Source organism: Ictalurus furcatus, chromosome 16 (assembly GCF_023375685.1).
Source record: "Ictalurus furcatus strain D&B chromosome 16, Billie_1.0, whole genome shotgun sequence".
Taxonomy (NCBI): Eukaryota; Metazoa; Chordata; class Actinopteri; order Siluriformes; family Ictaluridae; genus Ictalurus; species Ictalurus furcatus.
This window is the reverse complement of record NC_071270.1, coordinates 18,774,224-18,792,621: the sequence shown is the minus strand read 5'-3', so window position 1 is coordinate 18,792,621 and position 18,398 is coordinate 18,774,224. Positions and strand designations below refer to the sequence as shown.

Sequence of the window (18,398 nt, the reverse complement as noted above, 5' to 3'; positions counted from 1 at the left end):
TTGCTGACTAGCCAAGGCATACTTGGTGTCTTAATTCCTCTTTAGAAACCGCTACTTATCCTAAACTAACTCTTTAACAACTAATGTACGTCTGACTATACGCTCTCCGTAAATACATCCTGTACCTAAATCATCACCTTCAAAGAACTACATAACTGGATTTTTAAAATCAATTACATTTTGTAAAATAGCAGTGAACGTACAGATTTGTTCAAATGTAAGGACGACGCGAGACTAGATGTGACGCAGCTGCCCTCGTTTTCAAATTTTGGATTCAGAAGGTCAAAAATTGAAGTTTTACATAAAAGCCCATCACTTAAGTCTTTGCTGTAATCCTCACCTTGAATATGAGTGCCAGGTGGTTGGAGTGTTTCTCTGCGTTCCACGGTGGCTTGGCACAGGACATCTCGATGATGGCACAGCCCACACTCCACACGTCACAGCTACGGCCATACTGCTGCCCTCTCAGCACCTGCAGAAGCACAGTAAACCATACAGATAAGTCGGCTGCTGGTTTATAAAAAAAATTTTTTTTTAAAAAGCGGAAACAAAGTGTTCCCACACATGTAACTAAAACTACAATCAGCATTATTGTTATACAGTAGATCTGGCTAGTTTCTTCTCTTCAGGCTTGTGTTTACTTTTTTTCTGGCCTAGACATTAGCTCCACCCAAAGTCTAAACTGAGCCTCTTTCCCAAAAAGGCAACCCACAAGGCTTATGTAGTTTCCACAGAGTGGGGAGGAGTTGTTTTGGGAAACAGAAAGCCGGTCAAGTGTTTTCGCTGCAATTGCCTTGCAGGTAGCAAACAGCTCTAAAAACTGTATAAACTGTTCTTTAAGTTGCTACATGGACATTGTTCTGTAGAGCCATGTTGTAATATGGTTACTTCATAAACATTTAAAATAGGATTTTCACTGTTTGGGCCTCCTCAAAGCCTTCTACGTACAACAGTTTTCAGGCAGCATCATTAAAGTGGGATTTCACCCTCAAACATCTAACGATCTACACCACAAGATCAGCTAAAATTGTTGCTATGACTGCACTTCCAGGAGTTATTGACTCATTTTGATGGGACTATTTCAAAAAGTGCAGACGAAGCAAAAAACGAAACAAAAAACCTTTATTAAAACAAAGTATGTGTCAGAACACCGTCTTTATATTATTGTCTGGAGCTCAGGTTACTGAAGTACGACCTATTTTAGGATGAAATATGACTTCCTGTGGTATCTGTTTAGGTACTGCCAAGCCTCAATATACAAAAATGTGTGCTAACATAAAATCATAGCTACAACCCGAACCCCCCCCACAGTAGTTTCTGCCACCTCAATTAGAGGGCTTTCATTCCTCTTCTTCAAGAACTGAAATGAAATCTTGAAGCATTTGTAGTATATTTAGTCTGTGCCAGGAAAAGAATAGATGGAGGTTTTTTTTTTGGGGGGTGGGGGGGGGGGGTTAGCTGTTCTGCATTAAGAGGCTTTAGTAATGAAGCTTACTGCCAAGGAGGAGGCAAGTCCTGCTGAACTGCCTTGTAATTAAACAAAGTCTGCACCCACAATGAGAACAAAACATTAACACGCAGGCCATTGTGGCCGCCTCTAAAGGATTACAATGTTCTTTCACTTGGAGTTAGTGAGAAATCTAAATGCACTTTGGCCAGCTTCTCCAGAGAGCCACGTGAACCTGACTGCCACACAGAGCGCTCACTGGACTTGGCTGCAGCTTCATCTGGCCATTTAAATGGCCAAAGTTAAAAAGGCAAGATGACTTGTGCCTGTCTGTGGGCATTCTCTTCACATAATAAGGATGTATTTAGACAGTTCATCATTCGTATCTGGAAAAAATTAAGCGCCCATGTTTTCTGCATCAGTGAAGCATGCCGGTGGTTTCAGTCTTACTTCAGGGGCCATGAAGGCGATGGTGCCGAGGAGCTGCCCCTGGAACTCTCCTGCGCCCGTGCCCTTGGAGGCCAGCCTCGCCGCTGCACCAAAGTCGGCTATCCGCAGCCTCTGACCTGTGCTGTCAATCAGCAGGTTGGCACCTTTGCAAGATGAAGAGAGAAATAATCACAAATAAATAATAGTAATATTTTGCAATATAATTTGACCTTGCTAGAGCATTTTTATATAATATTATGTAATTTATTACTACAAAGTAACTTAAGGCTAGGAAAATGAGTTCAATAATATATATGCGTGTACCAAATGGCATTTTTCAAGCAGTTTAGTGCAAGTAACAAAGTTCAATGAAATATAGTTTACTATTAATTCCAGGATGATGTAGCACGGGAAAAATTTAATAAATAAATGAATGAATGAATGAATGAATGAATGCAACGTGCAGTCGGAGCCTGCCCTACACATGGACGGTGTAGAAGCCACCAGAGGCCACTGTGGTTTAAATATTGCAGAATCAGCACAACATCATAGACACAGAATTTTGGACCTGATATTTGGGGGTTTTAAAATGGACACTTGTTCCTGTACATGGACACTAGAACTTTTCCATTTAGAGCAACATCACTATTCTATAAAAATCACTTGACAGAAATTACAAAAAGTCATTTCATACTATATCATATATATGCCATATTTTGTGGATACTATTTCTTTGGGTTCCGTTTTGAACTCCATTTCTGAATTGGAGTAGAACTATTTAAAGGTTTCTGCTTTATGCAAAAACATACACAGAGAGGAAAACTATAAGGTAGGTATGATATTTGATATATGATGCATACACATATCCAGGATGAATATCATAACTCCTAGGTCCTGTATTATAGCTCTATGTATTTTTAGTCATATCATCACTCATTGAATTTGACTAGTTTCTGAAAAGTTTGATGACTTTGATGAGTTCAATAGAAATGAAGAAACCACAAGCCAGTAAGAAACTATAAAGGGTGTTCCTTGATATGGACAGCAACACCTCCTGGAAAATGAAGCTCTCAGACCAGTCTCTGATTACAACCTCAACTCTGATTACGATGCAATTGTAGCACTACTGCAACGCACTGATGAAAGTGAAATGCAATGCAATGAGAAATTACATTTACTCTGACACAGATCAGTATTTCATTCGTGAAAAAATAAAAAATCAAATCAAATCAATCCCCCACATTAAAGAGATCAAGTGATGTCAGAGCAATGCGATGCAAGTTTTGCTTTTCAGTCTAGTACATTTTCTGCACGTCACACGTTTTGTTTGCGCTTCGTTCTGCTACGCAATCTTCTCCATAGGCGGACGCAGTATAGCGCAAAGTGCTGTGTTGACAGCAGCTGAACAAACTAGGACAACCACCATGGCCAAGGGCAGAAAGTTCTTTAGGGAAGCGAACACAGCGCTTGTCCACATTTGTATGACATATATGCTTACTGGAACAGCTGGTGTGAAATTGTTAACCTTTTCCCGGTTGTCATGCAAGCCAGGATTTGTGTGCACATCGCAAGTATAACGCAGCCTAAGAGGAAGTCGTTTCACCTTCTTGTAAACTACAGACCGACCACAGCTGCATGCGGAGTTTGTCAGCCAATTACTGACCGTCATCATCCCTTTCCTGGGAGCCGTTATGGCTGCACGCATCTCACCTTTGATGTCACGGTGGATGATCTGATTCTCGTGGAGGTAGGCCAGACCTCGGAGCAGCTGCTCTGTGTAGTTGATTACCACACCTTCCTTAAAGGCACCGTACTTGTTCAGCAGATGAGAGACAGAGCCACCTGGAACAAAACAGACAGAGGAATGCAGTTCATTGTTGCTTCATCAAAAGAACCTAAAAGGTCTGGCTGACTGACAGACAGGATGCAAGAGAACAGCCTCAAACGTAATCAAAATGTGCTGGACTGTTTGTAGGAAATGTACCATGGCAACGATCCTACCTGCCATCCACTCCACAAACAGGTTATAGTTGTTCTTCTCGCAGGTTGCGCCCAGCATGCGGATGATGTTGGGGTGATTGAGGTGGCTCATCATCCGAATCTCCTCCCGCAGCGCCTCCACCACCTCCTCCTGCTCAGATGATGTGTTCCTCACATAGGTCACCTATAAAGGCATCACATGAAGGAGTCAGCAAGGACAGTATCTTCTGCTTGACAAAAGTCAAGTTGCTATGATTGAAATAATTAAGTAACGGTTGATTTTTTTAAAAACCATTTTTCTGACTACCCTCTGGGTGCAAAATGCAGTTACGATGAGTACACTGACATGTCCTCCAAATCGACCCCGCTCACTTCTGAAACCCCATCTGACTTGTGAGTTGCCTTTTAAGAACAGAACAGAGTCATCTCAACCTTAAAAAAACATCAACCTGCAGCTTTTACTAATGAGTTGAATGTGGGCTTCCACCGCAGCAGTAAAGCAGTAAACCATACTGCGGCGCTCTATAGCAAGTAAACCATACTGCGGCGCTCTATAGCAAGTAAACCATACCGCGGCGCTCTCTAGCAAGTAAATCATACTGCGGTGCTCTATAGCAAGTACACCATACCGTAGCGCTCTATAGTCTGCACAACCCCAGTCTACATCATGCTTCTGCCTGGCAACACATCTAACGCTGATCTGAATCATCCTAGGATTTGACAGATAACCCTCTTACTGGCAGTCTGTTTTGACATAACCATCTCATGTGCTTGCAACATGATCTGTGGAGGCTCAATAGCAGTGGATGTCACATGTAAGGGTTTAGTGTGATACAGTATTTGAAAGACATGGAGTACTGACCTTGGAGACATGGCAAAACCGTTTTGTACAGTAACGTGAAAAGAAAAACACAGCTTTATTTCAGTTTAGTGACTAGCTTTCCACATTAATATACATAAGGTGTTGCCATTATCGCTTTTATTCTCAGTTTATAGCAATTCTGCATTTCTATACTTGGTTAAAAAAAAATATAGAGCTGTGGTTTTTAGGCATACACTCAACATTTGTGTTAAATAGGAAGCTTGGCCGTGCTCACTGACGGATCTTTTATATGGAGCAAGCTGTAATATAAACCCACATATCTAAACATAACAATATGATGCATAATCATATCATAAATGACATTTAGAATAATAATTAAGCTAGTGAAATCAAAGTATTTTTGGCTAAAATATATATTTAAAAAAATTAAGACTCATCCGTTAAAAAAAATACGTTATAACTTATTTACATCATCATGGCAGCAACGGTCTTAGCCTGTACCTCAACCATGCAGTACAAACAAGTACGTAACAGCAACACAGGAATATACTCAAGGCTGGTTTAAACTCAAGACTTCTGCGTTGAAAGAGGGGGTTTATGGGTAAAAGTGGCACACAGACACACACTGACAGGCTGACATGCTCCCCTCCAAAATCTAAATGCTGTGTGTTAACCAGCTTTCAGGTAAATGCTGATTGGTCAAGGCTGGAAGGTGTGCCCTTTTGCTTACCCAGAAATATTGTGACAATACAAGTCTTTAAATCTGTCTGTAAACCTGGCAGCGCTCCAATGCAGCACTATAGTGGGCACAGGCATCCGGAAAGTGCTGACATGTAGCAAGACATTAATAGTTTAAGTAGTGGATCAAGGTTAGTTAGTGTGGTAGTTGAAATTCTGTTATGGGGGGGGGGGTTTGACAAGTAAAAAAAAAAACAACATGCAGGAGGGGTTTAACACACAGTCTCTACACGGGAAATCTTCACTCATCCTTGACTTGTCTTTTTCAGTGGAGAAAATCAGAACAATCCCAGACCATCCTCCACCTAGTCGACTTTAATATCTAATAGCACGATATCAGTGTTTTAGAACCTGGATGTTAGTCACGAACCTCAGTGTTTCTGTATTCACTACATCGCCCCATAGTGGACATGTTCAAGTTATGGCAGACAACTATGTGACCACCCACTCACAAATAAGCAGGTGCAGAAGTATAAACCAGACCTTCCTGTAGACTAAAAACACACACACACACACACACACACACACACACACACACACACACACACACACCTGTTTGACGGCCATCAGTGTTCCGGTGCCGACATCCTGGGCTTGGTAGCAGGAGGAGAACGCTCCCAGGCCGATCTGCTGGCCCTTCAGCCACTCTGCACTCTCACGGTAGGGCTGTTTAGCTTTGGTATGACCAGGCAGTGTCTCTGGCGTCTGAATACGGACAGGAAAGGTTACAGTGTGGTTAATGTTGGTATACTGAAACATCTGAATGTCGGCTACCAAAGTAAGAAACAAACAGTACTTCAGAGATGACCAAGTAGGAAAAAACTGCTACATGGAAATTGAAAACAGCATCATCTACACTCACATCCACCTGTATGATGATGACATCCTCCTCCTTCTCCACCTGCAACTGCGGGATGATGGGTAGGGCATCTTGGGATGCTGACATTGCCATGACGACGGCGAGCGCCTCCTCTTCTTCGGCCTCCATTTTCTCCTTGCACTTCTGGTTCTGTGTCACATCCTGGCTGTATGCATCATCTGAACCAGCCTGCTCTGGTGACAACACCGCCACCTCAGACTGGAACGTCACTGTGCTGTCCGCCACTGGCATGGAGGCTTCCAGAAGATCCTCCATGCTGGAATTGAGCTCTGCAGAAGCGTCCAGGCCGTGGAACTTATCGTCCACGGGTGTGAAGACCGCATCGTCGCTAGGGACAAACACAGAGCTGGCACTGCACCTTGCACCCTCCCCTGGAGAAATGTCCTGAAGATTGAGCTGTTGATTGCTGTTGGGACCTAGGCACAGAGCTTTAGCTGCCTCAGATGAGGTGGAAGGAGAGAGAGAAGGCCTTGAGGGTTTGGGACGATGGATGTGGCTGGAAGGCAGAGGCCTAGGTTGGGGGAACACAGGGGAAGGCAGCTTTTCAGGGTCTTTACTGGTCCCTCCTCCACAAGCACCCTTAGGAATTGGGAATTTACGTTGGGCACCAGGGGAGCAGTTAGTGAGCTTGCCAGGGACAAAACCCTGTGGCCGGGCTTGAGAGGTAGAAGGGGAGGGGAGTGGGGGCGGCTGACTGGACGAGGGCGAATGTGAATTAAGACACTGGCTCAGGGGTCTAAGAGGGCCACGCAGTTGAACTGGGGGTTTTGGACAGTCAGCAGGTCCAGTGGTGATACATGCCAACCTGTCTGACATATCGTCTATGGTTTTGGCACTGACCGCTCCACATCGAGCTACTTTACCACAGGGCTTTTCCTGCAGGCAGTGAGTGGGTGAGTTCCTCTCAGTGGAATTGGGCGAGTTGTGAGGAGCTGCGGGATCCAGAAAGGCGTCACAGTGCGGTCCAGCGCCCCCCTGCACATCCTCAAGGCCAAGGTGCACGGCATCCAGGATGTCCATTTCCTCTGCAATGGCCAGCAGGCGCCGGCGCATTCGGGCATAGTGGGTGGAGCTGGTGACACTCAGCATATCCAGCAGTTTGACAAACACGTGGGGAACGCGGGCCACCATGCGGGCGGCACTCAGGAACACACGGCGAGACAGCTTCCCTACCATGGAGTGCGAGTTATCGATGGACTGCAGCGCAAAGCTCAGCAGACGCAGCAGTTTCTGGTACCTGGAATTAACATAAAACCATAAATACAACTAAAAGACAGAACAACTAAAAAGAAAAAAAAAAAAACATTTCAAATTGACTTGTCATTTTACTCTATTTTCAATATATCCTCAGGCGGCAGTCAGCAGTCAGCAGACGACTGGGCTTTGTCTAATTTAGTTATTGATGTTTCGATGAAGGAGTCCTGTACCTCTCCACCTGATTCTGGGGATGTCCACAGTCTGTAGCTGTGACGATATGGGGGTAAAACTCTGCCGGAAACTCCAGCAGCAACCTGTCTATCAGACACAAGCGCCCTAGAAGAGCCTGCCAGTTATTCGCCTCTGTCTGGGAACCCAGGATACAGTTCAGCACATAGTCCACTCCACCTATACCGATAGAACCTAATATACACACAGACAGACAGACAGATGTATATTACATATTTAAAAAGTGACCTGCTGGATGCTCTTACAAGTACACAAATAAAGAAGAAATGTGAGTGCAGTTCACACCTGCTTTGAGAATCTCTCTACCAACAGCAAGCTCTCCAACCTGGCCTTTACAAAGCTCCAGTAGGGTGGACACGGAGAGCTGACTGGTGCGACTGTAAACACATACACTCTTACATTATACATGCTCAAGCACTCAAAAAAAAAAAAACATCTAGTATGTATTTTCTCATTTAAATGCATGAGAATGAATCTCTCAAATACTTTGAGTGCTTTTACAAGGGCTCATCATTAGGTGGCAGTATTGTAAACTCAAAAAATAAATAAATAAATAAATAAAAACCCCTCTACTTCAGGTATGAGGACGTGCATCACCTGTTGGCGTCGGCGCATTTAACCAAGATGGTCTCGACCACGGGCCGGAGCAGCTGCTGCAGGCGACTGCGCTCCGACAGACTGTGGCATGGCGTGTAGACCAGCATGGCCCGCAAGGTTTTCTGGGCAACAAAAAAACCCACACAAAATAAGAATCCAAAACATTCACAAAGCATCAAACCATCACAGGCTGCATGCCAGACTAGACTCACAAGTTAAACGCAAGCTTTTTGTTACATTAATAAACAAGATTCCGTGTGTGCAAGCATGCAGCTTTAAACTCAGTAGTTATCAGTAAATTAAGCAATGTGTCTATCTGAGTAAGTACCCCTACATAGCAGAAGGTATGTGATGCAGTATCACAGGGCTAAACACGGCGCCATGAACTTTTGACCTTGCACATTATGGCCTGACTATTCTTGTATGAACAAGGATGCCAGGATCTCAAGCAAAGGACTTTACTTGTTCACAGAGTAGTATGCTCAGCATATGGATGTTTGTGTAAGTGTGTGAGAAACAGTTCACCCTGACCCTGACTACCAGAGAAGACTGGGGAGTGGAGACTGATAGTGCATTGTACTGGAGTGTTGCCCAGGACTGATAAGCTCAGCATCGACTCTCCTTTTCACTTCAGCTACACACACACACACACACACACACACACACACACACACACACACACACACACACACACACATATACCCCTACACCTTTCCCTGGCTAACAAAGACAGAATATAAACCTGAGAGGAAAAAGAAAAAAAAATAAAAGAAAAAAAAAAGAAAAAAATCATCACACTCACTCACTGGGCCAAAAGAAGAAATCTTAACAGATACTCATAACACACTTAATGTCCTACATGTCCTTTCCAGTGTGGTAACACATCTGGCGATGTGTTTGCCCAATACAAAGATCATTGCAAAAAATAAATAAATAATCTTCACTGAACTCTAAAGCTTTGATACAACTGCTGGCCTTGCCTTGAACAAAAGTGCGTGTGGTATTTTTAGTCCATGGCCACAATCCCCCTTTTTTCTTTGTTCGAAGAATACAGCAAAAAAAAAATCCAACAACGCTAAATATTCTGGAAATCCCCCAAGAGGACAGATCTTTTCTTGTTTTCATAAAACGCTGGAGCAAAGAGCCTCAGGAAAATGTCAAACTCCAAGAAGTATGCCATGAAAACAGTCACCAAAAGCTATTGTTCTTTAAACGAAGCAGAAATAGGTTAAGAGTGGCAAAAAAAATAAACCCAGAAACCTTTACTTTAAGCCCCAGCCTGAAGTTCCCTGCTGTTTTGCAGACTTCCTGTTTTAAAGTGAACTTTAGAACTAGCCAGCATGGTTTGTCGTCATATTGAACTTTGGTACTGCTCAAATAGCCGCAAATGAATGAGAGATAAACACACAAACAAACAAAAAAATCATCATCTAGATGATATACATAATCTCTCAAATAGGGCCACCATTAATGAGAATAAATTTATGTGACGTCCTCACGACCTTGAATTAAAGACAACCAGAATTCTCAAGAGGATGCTTTAGGTGACCGATGTTGTATCGTGTTTAAAAAGATGAGCACATCTACAGTCTAGGGGTGACATCCAAAAAAAAGCAGCAGAAGTAACTACGGTTCACTTTGAGCCCACAAATGTCCTCACACGTGTCAATCTGGTTCTCTCTAATTGTCTCTTATCAGATTATGATTAAAGGAAGGCATCAGATAACATACCAGAGTGGTATTGCATAATTTCCTGCGAGTGTGGTAGAAGCCCTGGCATCTCTGCAGTCATGGGAGAGCACAAGCTGCCACACGTGACCCGATCATGTGATAGACACGGACGCCTGGTGCATGTGAGTATTGGTGTAGTGGTCAAGTCAATCTCAAATTTGTCAAGTGGGTGCTGAAGCTGCTTGTGATAAACTTAAAGCCAAGAAAGCACTCCAGAGAGGGAGCGTGATGTAAACGAAACCGGTTAGGATCAATCCTCTTTTCGTTTGAATTATTGGCCTATTGCTTAGTGCTAAAACATATTTCTTTAGACTAATGCAGCGGTTCTTAACCTGGGGGTCACGGGGTGGGGGTGGGGGGGGGGCACTCGAACTATCTGTGAGGCTGTTTTTCCAGCGCTGGTGAACCTGAAGAACAAGGGTAGAGCCAGACTCATGTTTGTGTCGTTTCCTCAGCCATGACTGGACCGCCTCGCATCCCCTATTCAAGTGAAACTGTCCCACGGAGCGAGTAGTCCGAAACATTAGGCGGTGGGGTGCGGTGTCGCACAACAATGTCATTTTTAAAAGTGGGTTGCGCTTGCAAAAAAGGTCGAGAACCGCTGGATGAGTGCGAGTGTGGCAGCGGGTGTAAACAAAGTAAGTTTTCTATCTTTATTGACTGGAATGGAAGCAGGAGGCACAATAATACATGTGAAACAACCTCTGAAATCTTACCAGTGCAGCCACGTAGACTTTATAGACAGGGTCTGCACACACCATAGAGAGAACACTGCAGCATGATTCCACCACCACTTCCCCTGAGATTTCACTCCCTGCTACTCCGATACCGGCCCCTGCTCCTGCTGTCACGCTCGCCATCGAGTACTCGCCATTGGCCAGCAGCAGAGCGCCGCTCACGTCATGTGACAGCCGACGCAGTGCCATCTCTCTGATGTTCCAGTTCCGGGAGAACAGACAGCCTACCAGCTCAATACCAAACACCTGACAAGAGAGACAGAGAGCACCAATAATGATGAAAACGAGGACTGCAAAAACAATATCCATTACTTTCAAAAGGTCAAATTGATTCGAACTTGCCTGCCATTTTGGGGAATATAACAATTAAAAAATATCTACATTTTTATAAGAATTCATGCACCAATCACAGTTGGTCCTTAATGATCATAAATATCCATAAAGTTGACATAAATCTTTTATAAAGCAATGGTGGAAATGTTCTGCATGACTCAAAATGTGGTTACACCATCACTGCACCTCACCTTGATCCATGGCTCAGCCAGTTCTTTATAAGTCTGAGGGATTTGCTGCACTCCGTAGTGGGGGAGAGAAAAGTCTCCCTCATGACCTGCCCTCTGACCTTCAGCATGGGAGGATGATGAAGCGGTGGATGAAGATACCAGGCTCTGAGAACGACTTATGGAGTTTTCCACTGTAGATGCTGGGTCGTGACTGAACACAAAACACACATGTTGAATTGAGGAAATGATGCATAATTGCTAGATCAGAATATCTTTATTAATACACTGATTTCTTGAAGAATATTCAGAGCCTTAAATCAAGGCAAAGAGGTGCACATGATAAGAACTACTTTATGAAAATGGATACTTCTGTAAAATGCCCTCGCAAACTGCACCAAGATGAAACATAAGAATAGCTCATCAAATGTGCATTATGTTGAGCAAACGTCATCAAGATCTTAGCAATTCAACTTTGCTAGAAGAGTAAACAGACCTCGGGGTAAATGGAAGATTAGAAACGTTAGGCCTAGTAAACAAACATTTATTCAGTAAAATTTGAATAATTGCTGTTTTCAGAAAGAAAAAAAAAAACGAACAGGCTATGGTTTCACGGCTTTTTGTGTGGAGAGGATCCCACTTCAGGGCTGTATTCATGTCTTTGAGGGGGTGGGAGACACTGTGAACGTGACTAGCTGCTGGCATTTCAGCCCCTGGGCAGACACACAAAACACAGGTGGTGCCGTACTGTCTAGCTCACCTAACCGCTGAGAGAAGATCCGACACATGGAATTCCAACCTGCTGATGCCCCAATATACATAATCGCCTGCATAGCGATTTGCTATTACAAGGGGATGGCATAATGAAGCCAATCCAAAAATCATTCATCATACAAAAATTCTCACCAACCCATCCTTCGCTACTGGTGTGTGAGCCACCGCTTCCCGCTGGCTGATCTGGGAAAGTGCCAGTGGTCTAGAGGTATAATTCGGGCCTGTTGACAGTAGCATTCTTGAGCTCCTGCTGAGGTCTGGGCTGATGGTTCATATTAGGACTGATGTGAGTGGCTTGGCATACTACTCCAACCCAAATTAGGGAAGGGGTCCGTCAAAGCTTTCCGACTGCTTGTTTTTGCACATGCTCTTCGCATTTTCTTTCTGTGTAACTGAACTACACGCTGCACCACAGAACGCAGTGGACACCCCTTCCTCGCTTCCCGAACCTCGTCCGATTGTCTTATCTCCGAGCGTCTCCGCAAGCTTCCCTGCCCTTTCACATTGGCCACATCCAGGTGCTTCCTGTACAGACTTGAAAACACTAACGCCCGGGACGATGTCAAGAACTGAACAATAGCTCATATTCCTGGTACCCCCTTTTCGAAGAGGCTATATTAGAGGAATTATTCATCACTCGTGACTTATGTTTTGGTTTACAGGATTTCAAGAGAAATTTTTTTCAAACCTCTTCCTTTACAATAAACCATTATGTGGCTCTGCTTCCTGCAAAGAGGTGAACTTTCACGGGTCTTCTCACCTGTAAAAATCGTGCGACTTCCACTTGGCCCTACACAGAGGGCAGATCAGGGGTTCATGGTTTCTCCGACATTCTTCTGCCCCTGAAAAACAAACGATGACTGATGAGCTTCTTCTGAGAACCTGTCAGTGGATAAACAGTGGAGTGCTACAAATAGGCGGTTGTGTTAATAGACCATCCTTAAATATAGCAGTTATTTATTTTTACACAACCCTGGGCTATAATGGAGTCATTTTGATGACTGTTTATACATTTTGCTTGCATGAATATATGCAGGGGAACATAATCCAACAGTCCAAGGGGAACATAATCCAACAGTCTTGGTTCTTGCTTCCCCCCCCTCATGGAAAAAGTTTTCCACATTTTTAAAAACTTTTCAAAACATTCTATTTTTAGTTTTCTTCATATTTTTAAAAGGTCACACAAAGGGGTGTGTCTGTGTGTGCGCATGTGTTTGTGTGGACTTGTACTCACATATGGACATGCAGTGGTGGTGCAGCTTATTTCTGCAGCCCTCCTCACACACAGTCAGACTCTCCTCATCCAGCATGTCCAGCAGACAGATTGGACACATCTGCTCTTCCTCATCCTTCATACTGCAGATGGGACACACACACACACACACACACACACACACACACACTGAGCAGTGCTTTACCACACTGGCCTTTTCTTAGACAGATATTTCTTACATGAAATTGCCATTTTGAAACCGGATCTCACAATGGTGGATGTGATTTAGCCTAGATGCGTTTCTTGATGAATGTGTGGCTCTCACTGGAACAGTGTTGTATCGCACGGGTTATAAGGGATGTCTGTTGTCTCAAAAATGCAACAGCCCCAAGTTTTCCATTTTTGTTTTCCAAAAAGAAATTATTCCCATACCCTTTAAGACCGATGAAGAACAATGATATAAACTATATCGAAAGCACACCCAAAAGACTCTACAAGTCCATTATGTCTAAAGAATACACAGCAACGTCACATGACCTAGTATTGACCTAGTGTTGCTCTCGCTTCAAATATTTACACCACAAAACATCACTCTTCTGTCACATGGTGTCTTCAAAACTGTAGACAAAAAAAAAAAAAAAGCATGCAAAGCTCAGTGAACGCCTTTTGGCACCTTTCGGTCACACCAGTACCGACCTGCTCTCGTTGCTGGAGGGCGAGGAGCTGGAGGTGCAGATAGTATGAGAGTTGGACATGCGCGACACAAACTTCTGGATAGTGCTGCGAGACGGTGCTTTGATTCGTGAGCTTCGCCGATTGTGGTACTTCTGGAATAAGCTCTCCACCTGGACATGGACAACGCAGTGTGAACTGAATTCGGATTGATATTTTCAGGGTGCATTTCTTTTTTTTCCTGAAATATGCTTCTACATTTTACCTCAAAGTTTTTGAGGGTCTTTCTCCAGAGCAGTGGGTCAGATGACTCCAACTGGAACACTCTCAGCATGACGAAAAGCACATGGATGCAGAAGGCCCCTCGACCACAGCTGCACGTCTGATAAGCAAACAGCGACAGTTATGCATTGGGAGTCCATTTTAGAGTGAAATACTTTAGATCAGATTCAAAAGGTAAAAGTATTTTTGCTTTAACAGCAAATATTGTTCTGTACCAACAAAATATAAAAGCGTATAGAAACCCATTACCTAGCAAACATAAAAGATGATTATGCAACAGGCTTCATCGGTTTTGACTCAATATGGACTCGCTAGATAGCAAAGCTTACCTGAGGTCCAATGAACACACGGTATTTATTGTCAGGGCTGTCTCCTCCAATCAAGAAGGAGTTAGGTCCAATTTGCTGGAGTAAGTAAAGACGGGCCCTCATGACCTTGTTGACCCTGCGATTGGTCTCTTCAGGACTGTAAGGGGAGAAGCCGTCAGGTGATGGCGCTCGTCGAGGAGGTGTTACCCTGCCGCTCTGAAACTAGACAAAAGCCAAAAGGTGTACACATTAGAGACAAGCCCTTCAACACAATCTGACCATTATTCATTTGTCTGCTTGATTCGTTTTCAAAACTTGTGGTCTGTGGATGTAACTATAAACCAAATAGCTGATCTTGCATAGAACATTTTTTTATTTTAAATAATTTAAAAACGATAAATAGATCATTATAAAAGTCAGCTTGTGTCAGAAATAATCGTAATAGTCTTGTGTGCTAGAGTGCAGAAATGAGCCTTACAGGAACTGGGGATGCCCGCTTCCTGCGAACGCCGGGGGACTCTGGTTTCCCAGCCATCTTGGTAGATGAGGAAGTAGAAGAGATGGAGGATGAGGAAGGTCCAGGGGAGGGGCTGCGACGGCCTCTGCTCTGAGAGGAAGAGGAACTTGCGCTGTCGCTGCCTGCCTCGAGCCCCAGCCGTCCAGTTTCACTGCTGTCTGGCCGCAGGGGAATGGGCTTCACGACCTGAATAAGACACACGGGATATACATGGGATACACACCATTACTACAACGCAACACACACTCTTAAAAGAAACGTCCCGTTTTAAAGAGGAGGAATAATGAAGGCAGAAAAACTGAAGTGTTTGTGGCCACATGAGGTAGCAGTAGATCAGTGAAAGGGCTGTGACTGACCACTGGGCCTCTCTTGTTCCTCCTCTCCAGCCACTCGTGTTTCCAGGTGGGCATGCAGGTGGCCTTGAGCTTCTCCCGGATCATGCGCTCCTCCGGCCGATCCTCCATCTTTTGCAGCCCACGCAGCGTCTCTTTGTTCTCCATGTCACGGCTAAATCCAGAGAAACAAAGAAGAAACAACGTTACACTCACTACACTGCTTCATGCATGCCTCAAGGCTTCGAAAATCCCTTTACAATCAATGAATGTCCAAAGCAACTTTTAGGTCGGTCTAAAGTTAATGAAATCCAGCAGCCTCAGGATAGCCACTCTCCAGTCCATAACAGACAAACATACTGAAGGCCACCATGGCATGCGAGGTCGATGGAGAGAGCTGAGTAAGCAGAGTAAATGGAGCCTCCTCTCTTTCTCTCTCTCTCTCGCTCTCACCATTTAGGTCAACGGCAGTCGGGGAGCTTCAGAACAAACAGCCTGCCTCGTAGCAGAGGATGTTATGATAAGGAGCCCCGGCAGTCTGAGCCCATAACACTTACTGCTTTGTGAAAGAGTTCTTTTTAGGAACTAACACCCTAAGTGCTTTTAAAAGACAACAGACAAAATCTGGTTGAGAAAGCCTAAAGTCTCCGGCCAGTCCAGCACCGAGGTGTTGAAGCCAACATAGCTTATTCTACCTGCCCAAACTGGGTAAGAACAGACCTGTGGGACAGTGCGCTTAGTGTTTCTGCAGCATTGGCTACCCATCCCTTGACACATGTCCTAAAACAGACAGTATCACTTTCAGAAATTTTAAAAAAGTGCATAAATTGTTTTAGAAAAGTCCATTTTAGGACACAGGCTTTAAAATGTTTTAAAGAACAACCCATTGAGCAAATACACACTAAACTAATTAAGTGTTTACAATGCTAGAAATTACCGATGATGATCAAAATTGCAGGGGCCAAGCCTCATTAAAATCAATTATATCTGATGATGTGATGGTGGAAATCCCCTGGCCAGCCTGCCATGTCAGCTTAATGAGAAGGACAGAGTGAGCATAACAGAGAGATAAAGAAGGACCCTACCACCTCTTTGGCTCCAAATGCCCATGTGTGGGAGGGTGGTCAGGACAGGGGAAGGGCAGCTGTGGCCAGCTTTCATCTTTAATTAAGGGCAGAATCTATGGTGCACACCCCTTTGGCCTTTTTCGATTACTCCATAAGGGGTGGCGTAACAATAACAAACCAGAGAACAGGAAAGCCAGACTTCCTTTACTGAACCCAGCCTCGTTTGAAGCAAAGGATGCATCAAAGAGGAAGTGTGCTGAAGTCTTGACAACTGCAAAAACATTTACAGTCAAAAGGAACTACATTTTTCTAGTTTCTCATTCAACTTTAAGATCCAATATATGCAGCTTCAAGCTGCAATTGAATGTAGCCAACAACTTAGAAGCAATTTCTTTGGAAGTATGGAAAAAACATTTACCAGTTTGCTTCACCTATATCACACAAACCGCGAGTACCTCCAGAGAAGTAGTCATTCAAAAAGTCTGCACCAAACACCTTCTAGGTACATCTAGAGGTAACTACAGTACTCAGAGTGCAAACAAACAAGCGAGAAGCACGTAGCACTGGCACTCCCACGAGGAGAGAACTGAACTCCCTGGAGCCTAACTCAAGCACAACGAAACCAGATAGCAGGAGTTTACCATCTCTGCTCTGAAAGAAAAAGTCGGTGGTGACCAGCCCTCGGCTCTCGGATAACAGCTATCCCACAGTGCCATGAGCCAGAAACAAAGAGGCATTGTGGGCCATGCAGGTGGGATGTTGAAGAGCCAGCGGCTGGGAATCCATTTCAAACCTCCTCATAAGCCAGTACTGCGCTTCTCACACACACACACACACACACACACACACACACGCACACACATGCATTCACGCATACAACCCAAAATGCATGCACATTTTTGCACATGCACCATAAACACATGTGCATGCACACACCCTTTCTCATGAACTAAACGGTTCCCAGCTCTCAAGTTACTGCTCAGACAATCAGCGGCTCTCTGCTGGAGGGGATACTGGAGTCGAAGCACTGCACATAATAGCAGGAGCTACTTGTTCTTAGAAGGACTTAACAGTCCCACACACTCGACCCACAGCCCTTAAATAAAGGTTCCAAACATAGACAAAAGCACAAGAAGCTTAATGACAACTAAACTAAGTCAAAAACACAATACGGGTCAACAAAGAAGGCCACTGTGAAAATCAGAGGATATAACCTTTTTAAAAACACACACACACACACACACACACACACACACACACACACAATCTGCTCAAGTCCTAAAACTGATCAAGACAAAGGCAGCAGGTGTTTTGTGAAATCTTAGCCAACACCACTGTGCGTCAAAGCTGATGTCCTTCCCAAATATGAGGAAACGGAACACACTCGGGAGAAGTACTTGTGCACTTGACCTGCTCTGATTAAGGAAGATCACATGGTGCTGTTTATGTTAAGCTAAAAAACAAAAGACCAACACTCGTAAGAAATGGTCAAATTTCAGATTTTCATTTAGTTCATCAGAAATAGAAATAAATTGAGAATAATACCTAAAAAAAAATCCATTAATCAAACAGTTTATCCCCCAAAAAAAAAAAAAACAACCCAAAATACAAAATAGTTTTCTTCTCATCCCAAAACGTACCCGATCAGCCAAGACATGTTTTGGTGTCTCAAGTTTGCTTCATTAGCATTGGACTAACTAGGCCAAACAATGACTTTTGAGACAAGTCAATTCCACAGTTTGGGCAAACCATTTAAACAGCTCCTAAGCAGCAAAAAAACCTACCACACTAAATGACTTCTCAAAATTGCAAGCCATTACACGGTTACTTGTAGGTGGAGCACTAGTCAGACATACCGCTGCAGTTAAACAATATATGATTTGCGTTTGTAGGTGTTTCCCAACACACTAAATGATTCTTAGTTG

The 18,398-nt window shown here is 43.8% G+C and overlaps 1 protein-coding gene across 2 annotated transcripts in view; it reads right to left on the bottom strand.

The window, feature by feature from the left end:
- Positions 1–18,398, bottom strand: part of map3k1 (mitogen-activated protein kinase kinase kinase 1, E3 ubiquitin protein ligase) — a 40,915-nt gene that overhangs the window by 3,516 nt on the left and 19,001 nt on the right. The window contains exons 2-19 of one of the 2 annotated variants that reach the window (XM_053644974.1): positions 15,431–15,581; positions 15,036–15,260; positions 14,579–14,779; positions 14,233–14,349; positions 13,992–14,140; positions 13,317–13,438; positions 12,843–12,924; positions 11,333–11,522; positions 10,788–11,054; positions 8,341–8,462; positions 8,029–8,120; positions 7,725–7,917; positions 6,280–7,534; positions 5,970–6,122; positions 3,878–4,040; positions 3,587–3,718; positions 1,898–2,040; positions 341–472 (exon numbers count right to left, since the gene is read on the bottom strand). In XM_053644974.1, the coding sequence (XP_053500949.1) occupies positions 341–472; positions 1,898–2,040; positions 3,587–3,718; positions 3,878–4,040; positions 5,970–6,122; positions 6,280–7,534; positions 7,725–7,917; positions 8,029–8,120; positions 8,341–8,462; positions 10,788–11,054; positions 11,333–11,522; positions 12,843–12,924; positions 13,317–13,438; positions 13,992–14,140; positions 14,233–14,349; positions 14,579–14,779; positions 15,036–15,260; positions 15,431–15,581 (3,889 nt within the window). The remainder of the gene's footprint in view (positions 1–340; positions 473–1,897; positions 2,041–3,586; positions 3,719–3,877; positions 4,041–5,969; positions 6,123–6,279; positions 7,535–7,724; positions 7,918–8,028; positions 8,121–8,340; positions 8,463–10,787; positions 11,055–11,332; positions 11,523–12,842; positions 12,925–13,316; positions 13,439–13,991; positions 14,141–14,232; positions 14,350–14,578; positions 14,780–15,035; positions 15,261–15,430; positions 15,582–18,398) is intronic. The other variant, XM_053644975.1, reaches the window with a different exon arrangement.